This window comes from Maudiozyma barnettii (assembly GCF_903064755.1).
Source record: "Maudiozyma barnettii strain CLIB 1767 genome assembly, contig: KABA2_02, whole genome shotgun sequence".
NCBI classification, from domain to species: Eukaryota; Fungi; Ascomycota; class Saccharomycetes; order Saccharomycetales; family Saccharomycetaceae; genus Maudiozyma; species Maudiozyma barnettii.
The window spans coordinates 1,846,186-1,873,880 of NW_024545239.1; the positions used below are offsets into that span (position 1 = coordinate 1,846,186).

General features: G+C 33.2%; 10 protein-coding genes across 10 annotated transcripts; 6 read left to right on the plus strand and 4 right to left on the minus strand.

Annotated features, from left to right (window-relative positions):
• Positions 1–158: 158 nt before the first annotated feature.
• Positions 159–2,075, plus strand: KABA2_02S17534 (uncharacterized protein; the record flags this gene model as incomplete). The annotated part of the gene is made up of 1 exon (XM_041549460.1): positions 159–2,075. The coding sequence occupies one exon, from the start codon at positions 159–161 to the stop codon at positions 2,073–2,075; it is 1,917 nt and encodes a 638-aa protein (XP_041405394.1).
• Positions 2,076–2,259: 184 nt separating this feature from the next.
• VAC17 (Vac17p) lies at positions 2,260–3,939 on the minus strand (the record flags this gene model as incomplete). The annotated part of the gene is made up of 1 exon (XM_041549461.1): positions 2,260–3,939. The coding sequence occupies one exon, from the start codon at positions 3,937–3,939 to the stop codon at positions 2,260–2,262; it is 1,680 nt and encodes a 559-aa protein (XP_041405395.1).
• Positions 3,940–5,362: 1,423 nt separating this feature from the next.
• Positions 5,363–6,451, plus strand: CHA1 (L-serine/L-threonine ammonia-lyase CHA1; the record flags this gene model as incomplete). Its single annotated transcript, XM_041549462.1, has 1 exon — positions 5,363–6,451. One exon carries the CDS (start codon positions 5,363–5,365, stop codon positions 6,449–6,451), a length of 1,089 nt encoding a protein of 362 aa, XP_041405396.1.
• Positions 6,452–6,872: 421 nt separating this feature from the next.
• Positions 6,873–7,315, plus strand: HMRA1 (Hmra1p; the record flags this gene model as incomplete). Its single annotated transcript, XM_041549463.1, has 2 exons — positions 6,873–6,920; positions 6,980–7,315. The coding sequence occupies 2 exons, from the start codon at positions 6,873–6,875 to the stop codon at positions 7,313–7,315; spliced, it is 384 nt and encodes a 127-aa protein (XP_041405397.1).
• On the minus strand, positions 7,298–7,933 carry HMLALPHA2 (homeodomain mating type protein alpha2; the record flags this gene model as incomplete). Its single annotated transcript, XM_041549464.1, has 1 exon — positions 7,298–7,933. One exon carries the CDS (start codon positions 7,931–7,933, stop codon positions 7,298–7,300), a length of 636 nt encoding a protein of 211 aa, XP_041405398.1.
• A 309-nt stretch (positions 7,934–8,242) lies between these two features.
• Positions 8,243–8,764, plus strand: HMLALPHA1 (transcriptional co-activator mating type protein alpha; the record flags this gene model as incomplete). Its single annotated transcript, XM_041549465.1, has 1 exon — positions 8,243–8,764. The coding sequence occupies one exon, from the start codon at positions 8,243–8,245 to the stop codon at positions 8,762–8,764; it is 522 nt and encodes a 173-aa protein (XP_041405399.1).
• Positions 8,765–11,413: 2,649 nt separating this feature from the next.
• On the plus strand, positions 11,414–13,441 carry KABA2_02S17644 (uncharacterized protein; the record flags this gene model as incomplete). Its single annotated transcript, XM_041549466.1, has 1 exon — positions 11,414–13,441. The coding sequence occupies one exon, from the start codon at positions 11,414–11,416 to the stop codon at positions 13,439–13,441; it is 2,028 nt and encodes a 675-aa protein (XP_041405400.1).
• A 1,728-nt stretch (positions 13,442–15,169) lies between these two features.
• On the plus strand, positions 15,170–19,465 carry KABA2_02S17666 (uncharacterized protein; the record flags this gene model as incomplete). The annotated part of the gene is made up of 1 exon (XM_041549467.1): positions 15,170–19,465. One exon carries the CDS (start codon positions 15,170–15,172, stop codon positions 19,463–19,465), a length of 4,296 nt encoding a protein of 1,431 aa, XP_041405401.1.
• A 418-nt stretch (positions 19,466–19,883) lies between these two features.
• OPT1 (oligopeptide transporter OPT1) lies at positions 19,884–22,268 on the minus strand (the record flags this gene model as incomplete). Its single annotated transcript, XM_041549468.1, has 1 exon — positions 19,884–22,268. The coding sequence occupies one exon, from the start codon at positions 22,266–22,268 to the stop codon at positions 19,884–19,886; it is 2,385 nt and encodes a 794-aa protein (XP_041405402.1).
• A 1,243-nt stretch (positions 22,269–23,511) lies between these two features.
• Positions 23,512–25,527, minus strand: KABA2_02S17710 (uncharacterized protein; the record flags this gene model as incomplete). The annotated part of the gene is made up of 1 exon (XM_041549469.1): positions 23,512–25,527. One exon carries the CDS (start codon positions 25,525–25,527, stop codon positions 23,512–23,514), a length of 2,016 nt encoding a protein of 671 aa, XP_041405403.1.
• Between the last annotated feature and the right edge of the window lie 2,168 nt (positions 25,528–27,695).

Genomic DNA, 27,695 nt, shown 5'->3' on the forward strand with positions numbered 1-27,695 from the left:
ATTACAACCTTTACGACTTTAGTATAAGAAAAAGTTTTACCTCTAAAGAGCTGATATACTTCGTAAATTGATATTTCAATTATATTATTTCTTCTCTTTTTCTATTACAGTAAACCGTTACACCGTCAAATACACAATATACTATACTCCAGGTGAAAATGGGAACAGACCAAATTCAAAGTGACAAAAACATTAAGCATAAGTTTGTTAAACTACAAGCAGCTTGTGTAGCTCTCAAAGATTCAATCAAGACAATATACGAAAATTCTCTGTCAAATGAAGAACTTAATAAGTTGGCTTCTGGAACTAATGAAATGGAGAAGATGATTGCAAGTTCTCCTGCTGTTTTAATTTCAACATCTCTCAATGATGCCAAAACAAATCTTAATATATATGATTTATTTGAGTATTACAAGTTCAACTCCGATATCTTTGATAAACAGAGTTTTATTACAGCACCAGAGATAATAGAAAGCGACTTACAAGAATTGGTCTTTGCTCACAAGGAACTTATTATTTCGGAAAGAGTTAAAGATAATGAAATTCTAGTCCATGTAGGTGATTATTGGTTGAATGCCCTACTATCAGATATCCTTTACAAGAAATTTCCATTCTCTAACACAAGATCATTCCTTAAAATCAAACAAGAAATATTAAACGAGAATAACCTATCTGTTTGGACAAGTCAAATTCCATTATTCGGAAAATTTGAGAATGACATTTTAGCCGATCCAAAGATCAAAGACCTAAGTGAAGATGAATTATCGCATATCAAAAGTGATTGTTTCAAATCTTATATTGCAGCACTAGTAATTGAAAATAATAACATAAGTGTTAATGATATTACTGTTTGGTTACGGACAGTATTCCAACCTTTAATTCAAAAGACCCAATGCAATCATTTGAACGGACTATACTCGGGTAATGCCAAAGAACAACTAACTTACTTCATGGAACACAACAAATTTGGGTTGGAACTTCATTTTGAAACCGAAGTTAAAACTTCTGAATCCGTTTCTTGCCATATTTATTTAAGTAATACATTAATTGCATCAGGAGAAGGTTCTGACGTCCATGATGCTGAACAAAGTGCTGCTTCATCTATTTTACACAATAATTCTATTGTTTCAAAGTATTCAATTCATCCGTTTAATGATGAGGAAGTCAGAAATTTTAACACTGGTATTAAAGAGGCAGTGACAACTCCTAGAAAAGTCGAACATGTACCTTCCCTAGAAGTATCCACTGCAGAAAATATGGAATTAGATGAAGATTCAAAGATAGAAGAGAAGGAAGTACCAGATCCATTATTACAGAATGAAGAGGATGTGAGAGAAAATATTCAAGTAGAGGTAGAGATAAAGAAAGATATGAAAGAAAATAGCGACAAAGAAAAAGGTAATACATTAACTGAAAGAACCGGAGAAGATATGAGAGCCCTTCCTTTAAATAACACTGCAAGCAAGACTGATAAAGCTACTCTTTACAGAGAAATTGGTATGTTTAATCACTACCCACAATATATTACCACTCAACTGGGTTCAAATGATTTCTACTCCAGTTGTCATATTTTAAATAAACCAAATTCCTACTTGGGTGGAGGTCGTGGTACAAACAAAAAGATTGCCGAACAATGTGCAGCTTTTGAAGTTCTATCTACTAGATCTTATAAAAAATTCTTTAAAGCAGAACATTCCGGTGATGACGATGACGATTCTATTCACTTACTGACTGACGACGAAGAAGATACAATCACTGAACCAAATCTGAGCGATCCAAATTCAATAGAAAACTCTAAATACTTTCAATCGTCATATTATTTGGACCTTGTATTACATGAAACTTGTGACAAACTTGCAATGACAAACCTGTACTCTGAATTAGGCAAGTTTGGATTCCAACCACAGTACGAGACGCAGACCATAGATGCTAACGATTTCTATTCGTTCTGTCTCGTGAAAAATACACATATAATTATCGGCGAAGGACGTGGGACCTCAAAAAAGATTTCCCAACAGATTGCTGCAACAGCCGCACTTGAGGGAGAAGCTTTAAAGGAATTCGTGAATAGTTAAGCATATCTTCTGAAGTAAGTACCTTTTTTAAAATCTTAAAGGTTGCCTTCGAAAAGAAAGAAGAAAAAGCTATCTGACTTTGTGGAATATATATTAAGTTTGATCTAGATAATAATAATAATATACATATATATATATGTATTACAATGCGATAATGCTCTTATTGAAAAAAGAGAAACAATAATTACAAAACCAATTCTGTATCTAAAGCTTCATGTAAATCTGAAAATTTAACACTTTTATGATTTTCCGAAGTATTAGTACAGGAGTTCGTAGATAAAAACTGGGTAGAATCTTTAGGTTTCCTTTGATTATGATTACAATATGTGCCGTTACTAAATGGATTTTTGCGATTCAGTTGCCTTAAATGCGGCTTTGTCGAAATGACAGTTGATATTACAATAGTATCATTTGATACTTGTTTTCTAAATGTTTGGATGTTGTTCTTTCTAGAGATATTTGAAGGAATAATCTTATTAAGATCATCATTCCCTACTTCGGATGTTAAAGACATAGAGTACTTATTGAAAACGTTCCAATTATCGAAAAACGATGTTTTAGTTGGCTTCTGAGGTCTATCATTGATCGGAGATCCTCTTCGGGTATTCATATCCTTCATAACAGAGTGTAATAAATCTGTTGATCGTATCCTTTGGGTGACAGGTTCCGAATGTATAGTAGCGCTTGTACCAATGGAGGTCTTGGCAAAGATAGGGTTAGAATTAATTTGAACACTTCCAGAAATAGCGGTAGTTGGAGTATTAAAATTTGTAGAAAACATTGAAAATGTTAAAGGTTTTGATTTTTTCTCTAATAACATTGAGTTCCTTGTTGATAGTATACTTTCATGAGAATTATAACGTCTTAGGGGTTCTAATTGTTGTTGTTGTTTTGAGTTCATATCAATGAGAGGACTATTACATTGCATAATTGTATTTTGGTCGGAATCATAATTAACATAATCATTATATCCATCATTATCGAAATCTCTATATATATCTTGACTTTCATTAGTTCTTGTATATTCTTCCTCATCACCTACTAATGATAAAGAGAGTCTATTTTTCTGTTTAAATAATCTTTGATATTCATCATCAATTTGTTTTAAATTTTTCTTCTTTTGCGATTTTGTAATATTTAAACCATCGGTATAAGATTTTGTTGATCTTAAAGTTTGTTCTTTTAAAAATTGAAATGGTTTACTATCATTAGTGGTATCAATAATCGATTGAATATTTCTTTGTTTAATTGGAGAATTTGGTAAAGAATTATGACACGATAAACTTCTAAAAGTATTCTTTGGTATTACTAATTGATCTAATATTTTCCCTTCATTTGGAGATAATGATAATGTTACTGATTGATCTATTCCTAATAATAAACTATCTCTTTGTCTTGAATAAATTTTTAAAGGTTTTGGTTGGAATGAATCGTTCGAACGATCTGTAGTTTGAGAACTTGGAGATGAATCTGTGTTGTTATTGTTATTTATGAATGTCCTTTGTCGTTGAGATAATTTATTTAATTTATCTGTAATATCTTTATATTCAAATACCAAATGCTTAACATAATCATCTGGGTTTTCAATCATCGAGGAAGAAGAAGAAGATCCTTTATTATTAAAATTTTTTAATTGCTGATTCAATTTATCTCTAACATATTTTGATCTGATATATAACGAATTCAGTTGTGCAATAAATAACGTATATTCATCATCAAAGGAAAGATTATCATTGTTAACTAAATTCCCAATTACCTCTTCCTGACGTTTTTGTTGTTTCATCCAAAGATCCAGTTGTAAAATAGTCTCTTGTGATTTAATTACCAATTTATCAGATATATCTGCTAAGTTCTGTAAAGTCATCTTTTTGTTTTAATACTTCTTTCACTAATTCTAATGTTTAAAAGACACCTAATTATTTCAACAAATCGATTAGTCTTATAAATATAGTACAACAAGGAACAAAGACAAAAGTACTTATCTATGTCCACTAGCAGTACTACGTTTTTATATATATATGAATGTAGCTTCGAATAGACAATTTTACCAAACAAATATATAAGTTTCAATATTTTAAATAATATAACAGGTATATGTAAAACTCATTAACTAGTCCAACTCTATATTTTTTCACTCGTTTTCCAAGTTAATACAACAACAGGTATCGATATTGATTACATCGCATCTTTGTTGTTCCTATCTGCTCCCTTCCCTCCTGGTATTGTTGCTATTATTTTCCAATATTTTTTTCTCGCAGCCAAAAACAAAAAATAAAAAAGTTTCGCTTCATTCTTCTATTTGTGTCTCTTTTGTTTACAGCGATGCGAATTTTACCAAAAGTGGTGTCATTATTACTTTTTCTTGCAATGCAGAAGAAATTGAAAATTTGAATTTTGAAGAATAATTGTTACCCGGAGAGAACACGAACTTAATGTCCCACAGAGTCGTGTTTTCAACATTTTACGAAACAGGTCATGGGACATGAGCTCGGGCTACAGTTGACAAAAACAAAAACCGGCTGGTGGATTTGTATCACCGCAACATAATCAATATAAACATAGACATTCATATTGTATTATTGCTTATCTGACGGAGATATATCTCCACCATCACCCTTCCCCACTATATTTCATATATTTACAATAGTTCTTCTTTTTTTGTCACAATCAGAAATTGAGAAACAAACAGAGAAATCTAGGACAAAACAGTAGCCAAAATGAGACAAAGTCTATGTGTCTATCTATCTTCACCATGATCAGTAAATAATCTTATAAACATATATATATGTAAAGGCAATACATCTCCATTCTTTAATCAGATGTATGTCCAACCACTCTTTGACATTTTCTTTTTTTCTGTTTTGTTTACAGTAAACTAAGGGAAGTTAAGAGGGGAATGGGACCCTTATTAACTAAAATATCTATCAATAATCTAACTATCGATTATTAAACTCTACTATAGAACGTTTTTCAGTTCATTCCTTTGCTCCGATTCAATAGAAAAAGTATGAAGGGATGAGAAATTTATACGTATTTCAAATCGATAAAATAATCATTGATATAAATTTAAGATTCCTAGATTTTTTATTTTTTTGACTAAGGGTATATAAAGAGGATTAGATTCACTTTCAAAACAAACTAAAAACCCTTTTCAATATGAATTTTTTTGTCTCTCATATCTTGCTTGTTTTATCGGTTGTCTTTAAATAAACTTAGTAATTCCATATATCCAGTTGAGTTTTCCATTTTTTAACCTTTCTTATTATCTCCTAAAAAAGTATATCACCATGTCAGTAGTATACAATAAGACTCCTTTATTAAGGAAAGTATTTCAAGGTTCTCAAAATTTACCTCAATTCTTCTTAAAATATGAATGTTTACAACCAAGTGGAAGTTTTAAAAGTAGAGGTATTGGTAATTTAATTTTAAAGAGTGCTACACAAATTAATAAATTAGGTAATAAGAAACCTCATGTCTTTGCTAGTTCTGGTGGAAACGCAGGTTTTGCTGCAGCTACAGCTTGTAAAACTTTAAATTTACCTTGTACCGTTGTGGTTCCAAATGCGACAAAACAAAGAATGGTTGAAAAGATTAAAGATACTGGTGCTAAAGTAATTATTAATGGTGCTCATTGGAAAGAAGCTGATACTTTTTTAAAAAGCTCAGTAATGAATCAAATTGATAATAATTCAATTGAACCAATATATGTTCACCCCTTTGATAATCCACAGATTTGGGAAGGTCATTCCACATTAGTCGATGAAATGATCGAATCTTTACAATCTCAAAATGTTCCTTTACAAAAAGTTAAAGGGATAGTATGTAGTGTTGGTGGTGGTGGTCTTTATAATGGTATCATTCAAGGTCTAGAAAGATATAACCTAGCTAATAAGATTCCAATTGTAGGTGTCGAGACTAGAGGTTGTCATGTATTCAATACCTCCTTAAGGATGAATAAACCTGTTCAATTCAAAAAAATTACTAGTATTGCCACTTCATTAGGAACAGCTAATATCTCAGATAAAACATTTGAATATGCTAAAAGATATAATACGAAGTCAGTTGTGGTAGATGATATCGATGTGATTGAAACTTGTTTGAAATATACTCTAAGCTCAAATATGGTCACTGAACCTGCATGTGGTGCTGCAATCCACTTAGCTTATCATACAGATATCCTAGAAAACGCATTAGGAAAGAAATTGGCAGCAGATGATGTTATCCTAATTATTGCATGTGGTGGTTCTTCTAATACTATTAGTGATCTAGAATCTACCCTAATTAAATTGAAAGACGAAAAGAAGACCCAAAATATGCCTCTTGAAACTACACTCTCCGAAGGTGAAAAACATACTTTAAGATTAAAATCTATATAGATTTGAAAATTCATGATTATTACGTTCAAAGCTTAACAATATATAGTGAGAAACATAATTTAAATAGCATAATAGAAGTTAAGATTAGGACCATTTTATTCAGTGTCTATGTCTTTACATTCATTATATATATCTATATCTATATCTATATCTTTAATGATTTAATTAATTTGTAATATAATTTGCTAGTGGTACTAAAATTATTGAATCGGATGATTGTGAGAGTGCTTGCATTTGTTGTTATGTGAATTTTCGCTTATCAAATGTAACAATAATAGCTGGCGCCTGGCGGGCGCCAGAGCGATGACTTGATGACAAAAAGGTGAGGGCGGCGTCACAGTCAATCTTTTTGTTAAGTGCGGCGCAGACGCAAAAGTTTTTGAAAAAAGGTAAACAAAAAGAGCAAACAAATAAGGATCAGATGAATATAGATATTGTGCAACAGAGAGATTTCAATTATATTAGCAAAGTATGTTAATTTGGGAAAATATAGAAGGGCGAGAATAAGTATTACTAACACTGTAGTAGGATATCCTTGATTCGGGACTTAGTTTGCATGAAAAGAAGGAACTTTTAAAAAGGTTGTACGATAACTACAACCTTCTGGTTGTACCAAAGAAACGTAAGAGAACCACTATTAGTAAGAGTACTAAAGAATTTTTGGAAAAAGTATTTGAAAAGAAACAGTGGATCACCAGGGAAGAAAGACAGATTGTGGCAATGGAGTGTGGTATCACACCATTACAAGTCAGAATATGGGTATGTTGTTACTTGTATACATTTACTACTCATCATTACATTTTACTAACAATATCATATATATATATATATATATATATACATTATTTATTTACTATTTATTAGTTGTAGAATTTCTGAGGAAACTTGTACTGTCTTTTCTTTTCTACGTTTATTGGATACCCAGTTTTTAATTTGTGTTCTTGATAGTTGGGTTTGGTATTGTAAAGCTTCTGTACTCTTCTTGTCTAGATATGGTTTATGTTTATGAATACTATACCATTCTTCTAATACTTCCACATTTTGTTTAGAAAACCTATGTCCTCTAAATGAGTTCTGTTTTACATTATCTAAGTTCATCATGTTTTGTGTTACAACATTAAATACAACATCATCTTCCTTTGGAACTTTCTTTTCAACTTTCTTTTTCTTTTGTTCTTTTTCTTTTTTTATATTATCTTGAGTATTGCTGTTTAAAAAGTTGGCAACAATAGTTGCCAACTGAAATGATATTTTAATTAAATAGCGTTCCTCGTTATCTAACCTACCATCTCTCTTTATTATTCCTAGTTTAGTAACTATCTCATGAAGATCAATCCTAATCTCCTCTATATTATTAAATATTCCTTCAGGTAATGAGGAACATATGTATATCAATTTTGTATTTATTTGTTTTAATTCTGGTTTATACTGTCTCCTTTTGGTGGCAGGATTTAATAAGGCTCTAATAGGTATTTTATTCATCGTTGTCATTTTTGGTTTGATATTATTTAGATATTATTATAAACTTGAATCTGATATTGGCTCTTTATATATATTTCTAAAATATTGATAATTCCTTGTTTTTAAATTAATCTATATTTATTTTTTTTTTAATTTTTTTTTAATTTCAAAGTTCCTACTTTGCATATCCTATGAAAATATTTTGAGGTTAGAAAAACAAAATTGTAAAATAGATGTATATAAATACATCTATTTTAAAACAAAGTTAATTCACTTAGTTTTATTTCTGTTACCATAAATCAAGCAATCAAAAAACACATCATCTCAAAAATGTTAAGTTCTAAAGCCTCGTTCAAAGTAAATATAACCAAGAAGAATTCTAAATCATTAAGACCCAAAACAATCTCAAAGATTAAAATAAATGATCAAAGAATTATAAACAAGAAGAAATTAAATTATTCTACTAGTGAATTTGTTGTGGGTCCTAATCTATCTATAAACTTTATTCCTAATCCTTATATTATTGAAACACTAACACTTGAAATTAATATACAACAAAGCAATAAATTCAATAATATATACAATGTAAATAACCTCGAGGCACTTATTATGGACCTGGTGGTTTATCCACCTGGTTCAACTATGAATGTTATGGTTAAAAAACAACCATCTGATATATGCAAAAATAAAAAACTAAATTCATTCATTGCTTTCAGAATCTACTATTCTCAATTTGGGAAAGGTTTAAAACAAAACATATTGTCAAATATTTTATCCAGAATCTGGCATTCAAATGAAAATGAACAAACATTATGGGACCGATTAACGCAGGAGTTTTGTAGAAAGAAATGAATATAGAGAGGGTCTAAGAGGGATTCCATATGAGTGCGTCTAAGTGTCTTCTGCCTGAGTCTAGGTCCAGTTGGTGGAGCGGGAGAAGGATAGGCGAGCGGAAGTAGAGCTGGAACGCAATGTAAAGGCCTATGAAAAGGAATATGGATATATAGGCTGCGAAAAAATCAGATGTAGAAAACTGAGGTGCGAACGCAGTAAACCCTTGAAGAATAATGATCAGAATCATGAAAAATGTCGCATAATAGGCTAACCCAGGCATTAGTGAAGCTTTGAATGGAAGGTCATTTCGTGATATATTACGGTAACGGAGAGCCTTCATGAATCGAATATGGGCCAATGAAATGAATAACCATGAAAAGAAACCTGCTACTGCGGTAATGTTTAGAAGCCAATTGGCGCGGCGTTGCAAAACATAGATCACTTAATTTTTGTCCCTTAAAACGTAAACAATTTTTTTGTCCCGAATAGAAATTTTCTAAATAAAAACTGTATCTTGAACCCCATTTTTAAAAATTCAAACTCTTGTAATTCACTTAAATTGGCGTTACTTAGTCATACTACCGAGTAGTTACACGATACATATCATTCCCAAATCAGTAGCCTTATTAACGAACCATCTTGGATAACAGTAAACATAACAACATTAGTTCATAAAGGACCGATAGTGATGATTTTTGACATTACCAAAATATGAATCTCGAAATAATCCTTGTAACTAAGAGTATCGTTCTCGGCGAATCTCTGCTCAGAAATCTGACAACAAAATATGTAAATAATGACCTACTCCTTATGCCACACCTACTTCTTCGTTGAATAGTCTCGAGAATTACTGAAAGTACAGCTCAAATATATAATGGAAACATCACTTGATATCTTATATAAATCATTTAAATTGCATTACAGATGTGTAGTGCTAATGAAATATTAGGTATTTTTGATGAGCACGACTAGTTATTCGGATATTTTTTAATGACGCCCCTCTGTCCAAGAAGCGATATCGTGCGAAATTCACAGCCGCATTGAGTTAACAATAAAAATGAAGTAACAGATGTTACCAATTGTAACACAAGTTAAGAATGAGTCACCATATTTGCAGTTGTTGATTAACCACTAATAATTTCTATTTTGTTGTTTCATAATGTATCTAACGAGCTATTAATGCGTTCCATACTTCGAATATATAGTACAAAAGCTGCAATGTCCCACTAAAGCAAAGTCGTTATCATACCTATAGGTATTCCTAGTAATCAACCGATCTTAAAATTTACTGTTACACTCCCTACAAGAGAAATGAAATTGAAGTATCATGAATCTTGTTTGCTGTTCATTGCCACTTTATAATGTTAGGATAAAAACTCATACACAATTTCTATCGCACAGTTTTCGAAAGGTGAAAAGGGAAAAAATCTCAGAAAAATTAGTGCACAGATACACAACTATTGAAGGGAGATTAGTAAACGGAGGATTGTTCCGAGACAGTAGAGGAAAGGAACTTCCCTCAATAAATTTAATATGACACCTACCAACTCTCATACAAATTTATTATTAAATCAAACCCCGGTATAATTTTCCATTCTGTACTGATAAAACTCCAAATGAGTTAACAAGAGAAAACAAATTAGTTTTAGCAAAAATTAATACAGTAAGAGACATTATTGTTAATATTTTCAAAAATTAAACGGTTAACACAGAGTCCTTAGTATTACAAAGTCTTAGGATAATGCTTCCTGATCCCTAAGGGTTGTCCCCCTCTGCCTTCAATATCACTTGATGTCATCCGCCATGAGGACATCCCCACCGTTCAGTTGAATGAGTGGGGCTCTTCCCGCAGAAATAGCACTCTGGTTTTTCATTTCTCATTTTTTCATTTTTGTTGAGGAAGAACACCTTTTCCCATATATGCTGCGTGATTTCTTCTGGCCATCCATCATCATATCGTTTCGTGAGGTTTTGGCAACATAATAAATACCCGAACAAACTTTCAGTCGCGCCTACTGTTTACATTATTACTCAACGTGAAATAAAAAAAAAATCAACAAAGTAAGATGAACAAAAAAAAATTAAGAAAGAGAGCATCGCACATTTTGGAAGAGCTGCAGGTTTTGCATGGACGACTCGTATATGTGATCCCGGTGCAGTGTATTGAATATATTTTATATATGTAAATTTGTTTCCTCCAATGAGCAATGATTCCAGTGCGTATTATTCTTTGCTATTAAACGGTTATTTCATGGGCCCTATTGTTCCAGTTTATGATTACAAGAGGCAATTCTTTTTCAGTTGCAGGTAGAACTTGACGAACAGAAAATTGTTGGTTTGGGAACAATACTTCAGCTGCATAGTGAGAAGTCGGCTTGCATTTTTTTGATGAATTGTTTACGAAAACCGTGGGGATGTAACGTCAACATTGAAAATCTCTAATACCTCTAACAAAATCGTCCGTGAGTTCTTGGTTATATAAAGATGCTGTCAATTTATACCAATTCATACTTAATTCAATTGGGATATTCAATTGTACTTTCTTACTCAGAAAATGGATAACTATAAAAATAAAACCATAGTAATAACAGCTGAGGATAGGCGTAATTTGGAAATCAATATTCATTTTCTTATTGCCAAAATAAAATCTTATATTGGAAAGAAAAAATGTTGTTGAAGGATATTCTTTTATTAGCCACAGTAGCTTCTCTTGTTGAGGTCACAAGTGCTTGGTCTCCAACAAATGGTTACGCACCAGCTACAGTCAATTGTGATAAAAGTATTAATCTGACCAGAGCTGCCTCTGGCTTATCCGAATCCGAATCCTCTTGGTTACAAAAGAAGGACGCTTCTACAAGGGATGCGTTGCTAACCTTTTTAACTCGTTCTACTAAAAACTTTAGTGATACATCCATTTTAGAAGCTTTGTTCAAGAATTCTTCTGATGTTCCTAGAGTCGGTATTGCTGCTTCAGGTGGTGGTTATCGTGCTATGTTTGGTAGTGCTGGTATGGTCGCTGCCATGGATAATAGAACTGAAGGTGCCAACGAGCATGGGTTAGGCGGTCTATTACAAGGTACTACATATCTATCTGCTCTATCTGGTGGTTCTTGGTTCGCAAGTACAATTATATTCAATAATTGGACCTCTGTTCAAGAAATTGTTGATCAAATGAGTGATACTGATAATTCTATCTGGAACACTGTGCAATCTCCTTTCACCCCAGGTGGCACCAACAGCACCATCACTACTGAAAGATATACAAACATTACTTCTGCAGTTAATGATAAATATGATGCTGGTTTCCCTGTTTCTCTAGCAGATGTATGGGGTCTAGCCTTTGCTTATTCTTTCTTTCCAACTTTACCTCAAGGTGGTGTCGGTTACACTTGGTCTACGTTACAAGAAATTGAACAATTCACTAGTGCTGAAATGCCTTTCCTAATCGAATTGACAAAAGTTCAAAAGGCTAATGGTGATCTAGTTGATTTAAACTCTCCAACAGTCGAAATCAACCCATTTGAAATCGGTTCTTGGGATCCATCTATCAACAGTTTCAGTGAAGTTAAATATTTGGGTACTAATGTTACTAATGGTATTCCTATCGTTGAAGGGAAATGTGTTGAAGGTTTCGACAATGTAGACTTCTTCTTTGGAACATCCAGTAATTTAATCGAGTACATCGATGCTTCTAATGTCACTTCATACAAATTCCTTGTTAATGAATTAGCAACCTTATTTTTAGGTAACCAAAGTAAGAGTACCACACGTGATATGTCCTTATATTCTCCAAACCCATTCAAAGGAACAAACTTCTACGACAAATCAAACGGCACTGTCAGTGAATTTGTCACTGATGAAGAATTGCTAATGATTGATGGTGGGTCAGATGGTCAAACCATTCCATTCACCCCCTTGATGAGAAAAGAACGTAATGTGGATGTTGTATTCGCATTAGATTACAGTTCCGATGGTTCAGATAGTTATCCAAATGGGGTGTCCGTTGTTAACTCATACGAACGTCAATTCTTAGATATTGGTAAGAATGAAGCCTTCCCTTATGTTCCTGGTGTAGACGCTTTTGTTGAACTCGGCTTAAACAAGCGCCCTGTTTTCTTTGGCTGTAACTCTACCAATTTGACTGATTTGGCATATATTCCTCCTTTGGTTGTCTACTTACCTAATGCAGAATACACCTATGCCTCTAATGTCAGTACTTTCCAACAATCCTTTGATATCACTGAGCGTAAGGAACTAATTCAAAACGCCTTTGAGGCAGCTACAATGGGTAATATGACTAAGGATCCAGAATTCTTAAGCTGTGTCGGTTGTGCAGTTATGAGACGTAAACAAGAACAACAAGACTTAACATGGCCCGAAGAATGTGAAAAATGTTTCACTAAATATTGTTGGGATGGCTCCTTGACTAAGACCACTTCTACCTCAGTATCTAATATCACGTCCACTATATCCAACAATGCCACATACTCTAATACTACTCAAATAAGTAATACTACTGCCGTTGCAACAACAAACAGAAGTTCATCCATATCTTCCGTAGATCGATCTACAAGTACTACATCTTCTTCTAATTCCAGTACTGCCGTAAGTTCTAAGAATTTTGGTACTAATCTAAATATCAATAGAACATTTTTGTTGTTCACATTCATGAACATGTTCTTTAATATGATCTAAGAATATTACATACTTAATTCATTGTATAATATATAAACTCAATACCCCTCCTTTGAATCGCGAAATAACTTAAATTTAATTTACTTTTCCTCCATGATAATTCTGTTTAATATTAATAACAACGCTGATATATGTTCCTTCTGTCTGTAATTCAAGCTCTCAATAACAAATAAACTTGAAACTCTTGTTACTTCTTATTCCTAATGGTTATTCAGTGAAAAAGTGTGTAGGTGGAAAAATAAGGAACATCAAAGCACGTGACTCCCTATTTAGATCAATCTGACCAATCAGAGAAAACTTGATTACAAATAAAACGCTTACTAAGCAAATGTTCTTTTCCGAGCGTTGAAGATAACAATTTTTTCTACGAAGCCGCATCTTTTTCCATATTGTCACATCATTGACACCCATTTGTTTTTCTATTCTCTAACCGAGTTCAGATATATATAAGTATGTATATTTGAAACGAGAGTTACATCGTGTTCCTTTCTTCATGCCTAAATTGCCTCAAAAAATTGGTTTCATTTGTAGGCTTTTTATATTAAATATTACAGTCTGAATAAGTTGATATCCATATTTTCAGTTACATCAACTGCAATCAATGTCCATATTCTCTAGACCAAACTAAAGTAAGAATTGCTAATTACTGAATTGTTTGATTGTATCAAAACAGAAATAATACACTCTTGATTGGTTACTATAACTTAGAAAGGTATACATAATTAAAGAAGAATTCAAGTTACAAAATCCTGAAACAGTAAGATGATTAATGAAAAGATAAAAAAATTAAACCGTCGTAAGTCTTAGATTAAAATTCACTAATATTGCCATAATATGATTATTCATTGATACCGTCATATTACCAGTCGATTTCTTCCGATATTAGTTATTGAATACGATGCTACTTATTAATACGACTGAGGTGATATATGCTGCCATATATCATACCACTGCTGAAATAGCTCAGCGTTATGAAATAAAATTGTACCTCTTCACACTTACCTCAGTTGTGGAACATTTGATAAATTCACGTGACTTTTTGAAAATTTTCGTACTGCCAGAGTAAATCAATATTTAACCCACCATTCCATTAGGTACAAGACACGTCTATTAGATTCGGTTCCTGAACTATTATATCATCTTTTCAGGAACAACCATGTGCTGTTACAAATTTGACTTTATTCCTCTCTATTGTATTGACAGATTATTCGAGTTACCGTGAGAGAGCAAAGAAATAAAAGTGTGGTATACGAGAATTCGCTGTCTAAATGCGTACCCGACCTTAAATAACAGGCTTATTAAGTTAAATAACTTATTCACCAGATACGAAAGGCAAGACTAAATCTGTAATTATTAAAGAGAATACACGAAAATGACAACCGAATAGTTAGCATGACTACTCCATATTTGCTCAAATGTTGAGAAAATTGATGTAATGAGATTCGGCATTTCAGTTCCATGTTTTAGGGTCAATTTTCGTAGAAATGACTTAACATTTATCATGCCTCACAACTCCACACTTTATGATCATACTGATGTTGCAAACTGATCAAACAACAGAAATATATAAAACATTGCAACAGTGAACAACGGCATATATAACGAGACAGGTGATGAATAATTTTTTAATTGACTTGTGTTTAGTATACACTTATATTTGAAATACATTTTGACTCTTTGTAAGGAACTATTTATGCACTCAAAAGATTTCGAGAAACCAAGTTTATAATGACGAAGAGTCTGCTGCAGTTGCTATTACAGCGTGCTGAATGTGACCAAAAAACGAATCTGTTTGTGACAGTAAATTCTAAGGATCAATTTGCTGATAAAGGTACGTATCTATTGAACCAAAATGATCCATTTTGTGTTATCAAGGATTTTACTACTTATAATCTATTAAATACCATATTTACCGATGAATACACCTTGTTGAGAGCGTTACCTCACCTCACAAATTTTAAAAAGACTCCCATTGTTATTAACGTGAATTTAATTCATAGAGATTACTCTGTGGTTTCTGCTTTGAAGGATTTAAATATTGTTAGTTTCGTTTCTAATACAGCCAATGCTGCTATTCGTAACACTAATTTGGCTAATACTGTTGCGTCGAAGTGTCATACTGCTGTATTACATTACATTTGCTATGAAGTTGCTACTGATGATCTATCAAATGAAGAAAATTTATTTAGTCCTGTCGAAATTGTTGCTCAAGACCAAATAAAGACCACCGAGGAAATACTAAACGGTTCTGATTACTTCACTTTGTACTCTTGTAGTACCAAATCCCCTTCTGTCCTTATCATTAATTTGTCATCTTATGAGAATCAATTTAAGGATAACTTACCATCTTCGGCATCGCTAGTTAATATTAACACCTACAGACCATGGAAAATTGAAAAATTACTCAAGCTTATTCCATCTTCTATTAAGAAGATTGTTATAGTTCAAGGTTCTTCTCAAGAAAATAATAAGTCTCAAACATATTGTATTGAACCACTCCTTCTCGATTTTTTTAGCGACTTTAACGAGTTAGTAGAAAGAAAGATTGATCAAGTAATCCTTACAAGGGTTGGTTTAATTTCCTCTACATCCATAAGAGATTCTTTGGATATTATTATTACCAACGTTGGAAAAGATTCACCAAATCACAATCTCTTTATCGGGAAATCTACATCCGACATTGATAGTACTTATTCTGATTTAATTCTTTCTTCTATTGAACATTCGCAAACCTTAGAAAATGCCTACTTAAAAATTTTACAACAGCTATTTGCTTCTAACTTGAAAATTGTGAATGAATTTAATAACGATTCCGTCAATGCTAATTCTCCGGAGTATGGATTTGGTTATTTATTAAATTTCGAGGAGAAACGAAATGTGCTGGTTAATCTTATTAAGAGATCTCTCGATGCAACTTTGTTTGTAGCTATCCAAACTAGCGTTGTGACACACCTAATTAAACTTTTATCTGAGTGGGTTAATTACCAATCCAACAATGATGTGCCTCTTGAAGAAGCTAATGACGTTGCCACTAAAATTTTCAATATTTTCAAGAAATATCCAGGAAACAAGACAATTAGATCTTTCTTAGATATTGCTCCTACTTTAGATGACTACCTGTTTAAATCGCACTGGTTAGTCGGATCTGATTCTTGGTCGTATGACTTGGGGAATTCTGGTGTCCATCAGGTATTGACGTCAAAACAAAATGTTAACATGCTAATTATCGATTCTGAACCATTTTCCTCCAGGCAAAATGGGATTAACCAACACAAGAAGAACATAGGTTTATATGCGATGAACTTCCATAATGTGTATGTCGCATCGGTTGCTGTGTACTCATCATACACTCAACTGTTGACTTCCGTTATTGAAGCCGCAAAATTCAAAGGTCCATCTATTATTGTTGCTTATCTGCCCTATTTATCTACTACTGCAACTCCAATTGACATTCTCAAAGAGTCAAAAATTGCTGTTGAATCTGGTTACTGGCCACTGTATAGATATGATCCTTCCATTAAAAACGATGAGGATGTGTTTAAACTAGATTCTTCTAATATCAGAAAGGAACTTCAAGATTTCTTAGATCGTGAAAACATGCTAACGCTATTGACACAAAAATTCCCTTCAATTGAGCCTTTTATCCAACAATCTGCGTCCGATGCTATTACAAGAAAGAACGAACTAAGAAATAAAGCTGCTTTAGATAAATTAATGAACGGTTTATCTGGACCTCCTTTACACATTTACTATGCTTCTGATGGTGGTAATGCATCTACCATTGCTAACAGATTAGCTGTGAGGGGTACTGCTAGAGGACTAAAAATATCTGTGATGTCCATGGATGCGATAATCATCGACACATTATCTGGCGAAGAGAATATTGTTTTGATTACATCAACCGCTGGTCAGGGTGAATTTCCACAAGACGGTAAATTATTTTGGGAAGAACTCAAATCTGCTGGCGATTTAGATCTAAGCAACCTTAAATTTTCTGTGTTCGGTTTAGGTGACTCTCAATATTGGCCACGTAAAGAAGACGCCCGTTACTATAACAAACCATCAAAAGATTTATTTTCTAAATTCGAATCATTAGGTGGAACAATTTTAACTTCCTTAGGCTTAGGTGATGATCAGGATGATGACGGTTATGAAACTGGTTATCAACCATGGGAACTTCAATTATGGACAGCATTAGGAGTTGACAACGTAGATGTCGGTGAAGAACCAAAAGAATTAACAGCGGAAGATGTGAAACTCCAATCGAATTTCCTTCGTGGTACGCTGGCTGCTGATTTGATCAACAATACTTCGGGTAATATTACGGGTGAAAACACACAAATTGCGAAGTTCCACGGGTTATACATGCAGGACGATCGAGATATAAGAGATACACGTAAAACACAAGGTTTAGAACCATTATATGCCTTTATGGCTAGAGTGAGAACCCCTCATGGTACTGCTACACCAGATCAGTGGCTATTGCTCGACAAACTATCTAACGAGACAGGTAATGGTACTATTAAGTTAACTAACAGGGCGACTTTCCAGTTACATGGTGTATTAAAGAAGGATATCAAACACACTATTAGAGCTATGAACTCCCTATTAATGGACACTTTGGCGGGGTCTGGTGATGTTAACAGAGACGTTATGATTTCTGCCGTTCCAGAAAATTCTAAAATCCACGACCAGCTTGTCTCATTCGCTAAACAAATTTCCGAATATTTCTTACCAAAAACTACAGCTTATCACGAAATATGGTTAGAAGGCGTAGATGGTCGCGATGACTACCAAAATTGGCCATCCATATATAAGAATAGACCAGATGGGCCAAGAAAACAGAAATCAATGGTAAGCGGTCATGCTTTAGTTGATATTGAACCAATATACAGTCCTGTTTATCTACCAAGAAAATTCAAGGTTAATATTGCTGCTCCACCATATAATGACGTGGATGTCTGGTCAAGTGATATAGGCCTAATATCTATTATCAACCAAGAGACTAAAATTATCGAAGGTTTCAATTTGCTAGCGGGAGGTGGTATGGGTACAACCCACAATAACAAAAAAACTTGGCCTGATACTGGTAAACTCCTAGGATTTGTTACTCCTACAGACGTGATTAAAGCTATCGAAAGTGTGATTATTTTCCAAAGAGAAAATGGGGACCGTACAAATCGTAAACATGCACGTTTGAGATATACAATAGATACTGTTGGGTTTTCCAACTTTAAGGACATTGTTGAAGAAAAAATGGGTTTTAAATTCCAACCTGCTAGATCCTTTATTATTGAATCCAACATTGACAAGTTTGGTTGGGTTAAGGATGAACTTGGTCTAAATCATTTTACTGCATTTATCGAGAATGGTAGAGTTTTGGATAGTGTCGGTATGAATCAAAAAACAGGTTTGAAAAGGATTGCTGAATTGATGAAAACAAACAAATCTGGTGGTTTTAGATTGACTGGTAACCAACATGTTATCATCAGTAACATTGAGGATCAACACCTACATAGGATTAAATCATTACTGAAAGAGTTTCAATTAGATAACATTCAATTTTCTGGTCTTAGATTGTCTTCTTCTTCATGTGTCGGTCTACCAACTTGTGGTCTAGCCATGGCCGAATCCGAAAGATTTTTCCCTATAATTGTCACAGAAATCGAAGCCACTTTAGAAGAATTTGGTTTACGCCATGATTCAATTGTATTGAGGGTTACTGGTTGTCCAAATGGTTGTTCTCGTCCATGGTTAGCTGAAGTAGCTTTAATAGGTAAGGCGCCAAATACATATAACATAATGATTGGTGGTGGCTACTCTGGAAATAGGCTAAACAAGCTATACAGATCTAATGTCAAGGACACCGATATCTGCGAAACTTTAAAACCTTTGTTTAAAAGATGGGCCCTTGAAAGAGAAGAGGAAGAACATTTTGGTGACTTCTTAGTTAGAAAGGATATCATAAAGAAGACTATCGAAGGAAAATTTATTCATGATAATGTAGCTCAAGAAGCTTATTGAACTATTTATTTATTGTATAGAAGGAATGAAACATAATGTTTCATCTTCTACTACCTTAATTTCGAACATTATTGAATATTGAAATATTTACTTGTCTACTAAGATAATATAAGCATCATTTTAAATTCATTGGTTTATAAAATAAATCCGAAGACCTTTCCGAAAATACTTCAAGAAACATAATAATAAATTGTATACATATATATTTTGAATGGTGTCTATAATTTATCTTAATCCGGTTACCCTCTTTTGATAATAACTTTAAGTGATTATTTATTTCTTTTGGTGGCCCTTCTGTCTAGATATTGCAAAGAAATATAACAACACCTCATACACCTACAAATTGAACAATTTAAGTTAAATGAATATAATTACTATTTATTGTGACATTACGCAATTACTTAATTCTCTAAAGGAATCACCACCAGTTTTGATAACCAAACTTTTCACCTTCTTTCAATGTATAAAACTTTTTATATTTGTAGTCATAAGTATTTTTATACACACTATTCCCCCACCAATCAAGTTTCCCACCTGGATACTGAACGCATAAGAATATAATAACAACAGCTATCGCTACACCGGCTTCTACAGCGGCACCCATCACGAAGTTATATCTACCAAACCATTTTGGCCAATACCTTTTAATTGTGAATAAAACTGAAGACATTGCAAAAAATAGAGAATAGTTGTAGGGAGTACTAGGGGGAATATTACCTGGTCCGGTAAAGAAGATTGGTGTATGAATATTCTTCAAGACTTCGTTTTTTGGGAATTTTTTTTGTATAAAATAAACGACTAAGGTTAATACAACTCCAATAAGGAAAAACCATAAAAGAGGATTGTAAATTCTACCAGGACTGAAAAGATACTTAGGCATAGACCAAATAATGGAAGCATTAAATACAGTACGCCCATTGGAACAAGTAAAACCATCCGCTTGACCTGTGGTACAGAATCCTTCAATATTCTTTCTCATCCATTCTTGAATACCAACACTTACCAAACCAGAAATAATGGTGGCATATATTTGAATAGCAAAAATAAACCTTGGAGCTATTTTCATATAGACAGCGAGTTTCAGATCTCTTGATAAATTTAACCCTTGCCTCATCACAATAAAACCATACAGTTTGAATAAAAGGTTAGCCATAGGTCTCAATGGCAGCATATAACCGCATACTAATTCAGTAATGATGTTTAAACCAACATGTTGATTTGTCATAGCCTCTAAGATACCTTGAGGAACAATATTTACGAAAGCAATAATAAGAGCCACGACAAAAGCCCATGCTGGGAAGTGTGTATCAAATGCACAAACAGTGACAAACCCCAAAGCAATCGTAATAACTTGCAGTAATCCATACCACCAATCAGGACAATCTCTATAATTATTTAGATAAGTTCTCATATGAATATCAGTACCACCAAAATGTTTGTCCTTCAACTTCATATAGATGTCTTTCCCATGATAAAGACCACAATGGATGAATACTGCTGTCACAGCAGCGAAATTTAATGCGTAAGATAATAAATAAGAGAAAGGGATATAAACTGGGGAATAACTCTTATATTTTTCAAAATTGATACTAAAATCTGGATTTAAAATCTTAGTAACATCATATTTGCTCTGTGTATTATCATAGGTCGAACCGGATATTACGGGCATGAACTTAGCGTACCAAGTGTTTGTGAAATAGAGACAAGGTAGAACTATAACAAAAAAAATTAGTACCGAAGCATATGTGTTCGCAGATACAAAAAATGGTGTAGCGAATACAGAACCTGACATAGCTTGTGAAATTTGTGTATAATCAAATGATATTGGTAAAATACCAAGTCCACTTTCAGCACCAAATAAAGTATTTACTACAAAATTGTTCCTAGTTTTTGATCCCCACAGAACAACATTAAAGTATGAAAGACCTTCAAATAAAAAACCTGGTACCCAATACCATATGAAACTACCAATTAATACCCATAAAAAGAAACTATATCTAGAGATACTCCATCCATTGACTATTGATTTTGCTTCTTTTTTTTTATGTAAGGAATCGAATAATGAAACTGATATCAATGTTTGTGGCCATATACAACTTGCTGGATATACAGTCCAACGTCTAGTTAACCCTGCAGCACCATAACCTAAGATCTGAGAGGTCCATACTAAAAGTAATTGATAACCGGCGTTTACATCCATCTTGTAGAAACTAACCTGTGCATTCAAGATGTACATGGCGTAGGCTGTAGATGAAGTTAAAGCTACTGCAATTGTTACTACAGCATGTTCTTTTTTAGTAAATGGTCCAGGGTTTAAATCAAAGAATGGTAAACGTTTACATTTGACATCTGGTAATAAAGCGAATAATTTACCAACGGGGAAGCAAACAACTTGAGCCACTAAAAAATTTATCGTTAGCGATGGATACCTTAGAGAGAAGAATTGATTGACACCAGCAAAGACTACTACAAAAATTGTAGTCAAGAACCAAGTTCTCCAATGATTTAATATAATAGTAGGATCATCATTGGTTGGAACAGCAGCCCTAACATCTGGGTAAGGTGAATTATTCATGGTAGAAATATCCCCTTCCCATATTCCCATATCCGTGATCTCGAGTTTATTTTCTTCAGCATCAAAATCTTTAGTATCATTATCATCATCTATGTCTGATGATGAACTATTTGAAAATATTATTATTTTTTCGTCAGTCTTGTTAACATTTTTTTCAGTGATGTTATAAACTTCTTTACTATGAGATGAAATATCATCGTCTTTATAAATTAAATTCTGTTCTGTCATTATGAAGATTTAAGCAAACACTTTTATTTGTTTATATTGAACAAAACAAACAAAAGAACCATCGAGTTATAAAGCCTTTTATATTTTATTATTATTAGAATTTTGTCATATATATATATATATGAATGTTCTAAGTCGAGTAGGTTATCCATGGTAAGGTAAGTATATAAACAATAATAAATATATCACTATTATTTTGAAGCCGCATAATTGGGACAAGATGATTTGTATTAATGAATAGTTGTTGAATACAAAGGCAACCAGACACACATTAAAAATGTTCAGACAGTCATATATTGGGTTGAATTGAGTAATAATACAGACCACTGTATTGGCAGTCCGTTAAGTACTGTAGAAGCCGCAGTCATAAAACAGAGGTAAATCCTCGGACAAAATGTAGCCGTTCTACAATCTTTCAGACAATGTGACGCATCCTTTCAATAATCATAGATACTGATATCCCCCTACAATCAAACTTCGATGATAACTATCATCACGAATCACAGAAAATAAGGGCCTTAAACTAACAAAAATCGATTTAACAGTTTGCCGTTTGCCTTACATACAAATACCTTACCAATTGGACACAATTTGTGTCTTTCCTATTATTACAAGAAAATTCTCGGTATTTGCTGAGTTAAGCTGATTTAATACAAAATCGGAAAATCTTCTAAGTTGTGGTTGATGTTGCTAAGAACAAGAAGAGAAAATTGAGACAAAAACAATTTTTTTTTTGCCGTGCCGATTTCCACTCTTTGTCTGTATGAAATGTGGATGTGGATGTGTGAGTGTGTGAGTGTCTCCCCCGCTCGGTCTTTGGCCTGACCGGTGCTAAACTACGCGTATATTTTATCTTTATCTGCGTTCTTCGCCTTAGGCAATTTTGACGTCTGTGGTGATTCTCTTTTTTTATTATTATCACATCATCTCCTGTGAAGGGGATTGTTTATTAATTATCCAATACTAACGGACGACTACGAAAAGACAAGTTTAGGCAAGAAGATTGACTCCGTAGCTACCGAGTCTCCGAGTATGATAAAGAAATTTGGAAGTTGTATTTTTGTTTTCCACAACTAGAGTTGTTACATTCGATAAGTCTGATACGAATTAAATAAACCGCAATTACTGAATCGAAAAAAAAGATAGGATGTATTTGGTACATTATTACTCATATAATATTATACATTTATTATTATTGCTATAAAAAATCTGCTAAATGTTGGAATATTATAAAGTTTAAAGATTACAGAAGAAATTGATAAATTATTAGAATGAAACAAAAATTTAGGTTGGCTAATGATGCAGCATTACCACTATAGTCAAGAGAAAATGATGTTATTGAGAATGTCATAGAATGTGAACTTAATATAGATGCAAATATTGTTTCCGTAGAGTCAGTTTTCACAGGGGCTACGATTCCAGTTGATGTAGAATGCGTGACCACATTTGGTTCCATGTCCTCTACTGAGTTTGTCCTTAAACTTGTGTTATCATTGCTGATATCATGTGTCGTAAATGTGTCTACAACTAATTGATCATCGGTGCGCTCAATTTCTTGTTTTCTGGTAAATAAAGCATCATCTGAAGTAAATGGAATTTTAGTACTTAATGAGAGTAAAACAGTTTCTGTTACAATTGATCTTTCAGTAATATACGTCTGGATTTTCTCTTTTGATAATGTTGTATATGTATTTTTTTCTGTATCATTTGTCTCTGAAACATTAATTGTCACTGTCTGGATAACAGAAGCGACATAGTCTGAACTTGTTGTACTAGATACTGTAGTGATGTACGTAGTAGCTATTTCCTCATGTTCTACTGATGACGATGACGATACTCCGTCATCAGAGGTTGGCTTAGATGACTCGATGTTATCACTAGATAAGTCGGACTCACTATATTCTGAGGTTGAAGAATTTATAGACGATTCACCAGACCATTGTGGCCTGTGGATAGTTGATGATGACGACTCTATGAAATGGGTACTCGAGAATTCTAAAGTATCTGTAGAAGAGGACTCAATAACATCAATAGTAGAAGACTTTACAATATATGAAGTAGAAGATACGGCACCACCGCTATTTGACAATGAGATATGTGAAGTAGATGATTCAACAACGTCTGATGTTGATGAATCTATAATCTTTGAAGTAGAGGATACAATATCTGAAGCAGAGGATACAATGAAATCAGAGGTCAAAGGTCCTATGGTTTCAGAAGTTGATAATTCATTATTAGTAGTCAACGATGATTTAGTACTATCAGTCATAGAAGATACAATAGGCTCGATACTGGAAGATGTTGCACCCTCTGTAGGGGTGGCGACAACATATACCGTTTCCGTCAATAAAACGCCATTTTCATCTGTATATGTAGACATACTTATTCTTATAGTAGTAGTTGCTGTTACTTGTGCTCCAGTATATGTTGTCGTTGTTGCATAAATAGGACAAACCTTAGGAAACATACGGTCATTAGTATCTGCCCAATCTGAATCTTCAAATTCTACAGTGAAAAGATTATCATCGCTGAAAGGGTACTCTACTCCTCCAATAATAAGAGAAAATTGTGATATATTAACCATGGTCTCAATGTTAGATATGGCAATATTAATTGGATACAAATTTCCTTCAATAAATTTATATTTTGTACTCCCTGTTAATGTCTCACTTGCTGTATTATCATTATCGTAGAACATATAATGGAAGAAGGCACTAGTTGATGGGCCATACTCCGTACACATTGAAGATTCTGTTTCCGGTGTAACTGTAATGCCAAATGTAATATTAAGGTATACAAAACCTTTGGAAGCTCGATACTTACCATCAGAGTCTAGTTCGGAATTAAATACACCTACGCTTGATGAAGTTCCGGATGCTGGCGCTTTGTAGAAACCTCTCAATGTTATAACAAAATCTCTCAGATCAGTTGGTATATCAAATCCATATACAGTACTTGGAATATTTTCATCATAATTGATCAAAAGATCCGAAACACCAGATGTCGTTCCTAAAAAGGTAGCTGTGTCCATATATTTCCCAGTCCTAAAATAAGTAGACATAAGGATCCAATGATCATCATAGTCAGATTCTGTCCAATGTGGATCCCATAATCTACCAGATAAACCTGGTTGTAAACTATATTTCCCAAGTTCAGAATCATCTGAATATGCAAAGGAAATTAAATAGAGTAATATAAATATTATTGAGTTTTGCATAGTAATTTTGTTTTGTATCCTAGATATTTTTATTTTAACCATGGAGTAACCAAAGAATTAAAATTGGGAATATAGAAAGTACTATAGGAATCTTAAAATTTTAAAAATAAGGAAACCCCCATGTTCTTATATAATTCAAAAATATGAGAAAATCATGAAAGTTATATCAAAACCCTTATTTGCAAGAGAAATATAAAAACGGGTCAGAATATTACCTAAGCTAAATTGCTGAAGATAAGGTGCAAATTGGCAAATTTCCTATTTAAAATGGTCAAATCTTGCCAGTCCAACATATTGAAACTGCGAAGTCTTATAAAGAATATATCCAAACAAAATGTTCCTTACAGTATTCAATTACATAACCAAATACTCTTGGGATTCTCCTCAAATATATATAAATAAATATCGTTGAACACCAGATCCCCTCGGTCCCCTCCTTTGTTGCTAAGAAAAACAGTTTAACAAGGATATTTACCTCTTCTTTCCCCTGAACTGACGACAGTATAAATTACATTTTCACAGAGATCGGAGGGTCGATCACATAGGATCCTCATATTATTATAAAAGAAAAGCGATGTCTAGTAGAAGTTGCTCTTGGCGATTCTAATGAAGACTTTATTATTTAATCTCCAAGGTTTAATGGAATGCCAGTAATCGTAACTTCCCCCCGATATATCCTTCGGAGAATTATAAACAATATTCAATTCTTTACTTCTTTTGCGTATTTACCAGTAACTAAGTCAAACAAATAGGAGTTGCATAGAGCTATTTGTTTTAGGAGGAGGAGAAGTAAGCATCCAAAAAGTCCATCATTTCCTTCCCTTTATTGACACGCAATTATTTCAGCCTTCTCATCGACCAAAACACCTCGAGAATTTTTATCTTGTACGATATTTTCTGTGACTTTGTGAAAGAAGGTCTTTGCTTGTAAATCATTCCTTTTTTTGTTTTCCTCCAGTATAAAGTAGGCTACGGCAATATATGAGAAAATATTTTTTGCTCTGTGGAACGGCCCAAAGATTACGCAAAACCGTGAAGCTTTAAAAATAAGAGAAAGATTAACATCGATAATTGATACACTCCAGAAAGTAATATTCTCGATCAGATAGAAGAGGAAGGTTCATTTTCGTCTACCTTTATTAATTAATCCTCGTGAAATGATTTTCATTTCTCGATATACTGTAAATATGGTTCTAATTTGTGAGAAATTATTGTCAAGTTTAATAATATTAATCCAACTGATGAAGACTGCGCAATCTCCATTACTTGATTAATTTGCACCAAAAGAGGACAATCTGGTGCAAATCCTATTTGAAATTAGTGTGAGGTTGGATTTCTTTACTTACCTAAAAAATGTCCCCATAGTCATATAATTGTAATTGAATTAATTGTTTAAAATGGACTGTGGTTCTCATATTTCAACAATCAACCTTTACTCGCTAGTACTCCTAATTTGATGACGATCTGTAGTTATCATTCATCTGTGTACTTTATGGAGATATTCAACGTTAGTGCTAATTAAAGTACTGGTTAAGGGTTGCCGTATTGTTCATTCTTATCCTATACGGAAGTCCATTTAAATATTTTTTAGAAAAGAAGGATGAATGGATAATTTCTACTTGAACATGATGAAATCATTCCAAAGTCATATTTTCCTACAGGGAAATATGTTATAGTCGAAATACCTGTTTTTCTATTTTAATATTTCAAATTTTCATTTTAATAAAAAGATGTACTTTAGGTACTAAATGTTTATATTTATTTTGTTGGGTAGTATCATGTCCTCTGATATTCCTCGTGGAGTTACAATAGATATAACAACATTAACTGAGTAAAAGGCAAAGAACCTAAGGTATAAAATCATCAAGAGAATATCTTGTGGATTATGAAATAGTCAATCTGTATAAGGACCAAGTAATTAATGAAATCTTGAATTTGATTGTGTGTGTTAAGAACCCAATTGAGAGAGTTGATGATTATGCCGCTAGATATAACGTCGAAGCCGAGACTAGAAAATTAGTAGATGTTACACAACTCCCTGCCCTCGTCTACACCACTAGGAAATGGTACAATTGATGAGACTCATCCAAGATACGGTGGTATCTATGTTGATACTTTATCTAGTCCAGAAGTCAAGAAGGTTGTAGAGTCTGCTGATTTGATTCTGTCTGTCGGTGCTTTGCTATCCGATTACAACACTGGCTCCTTCA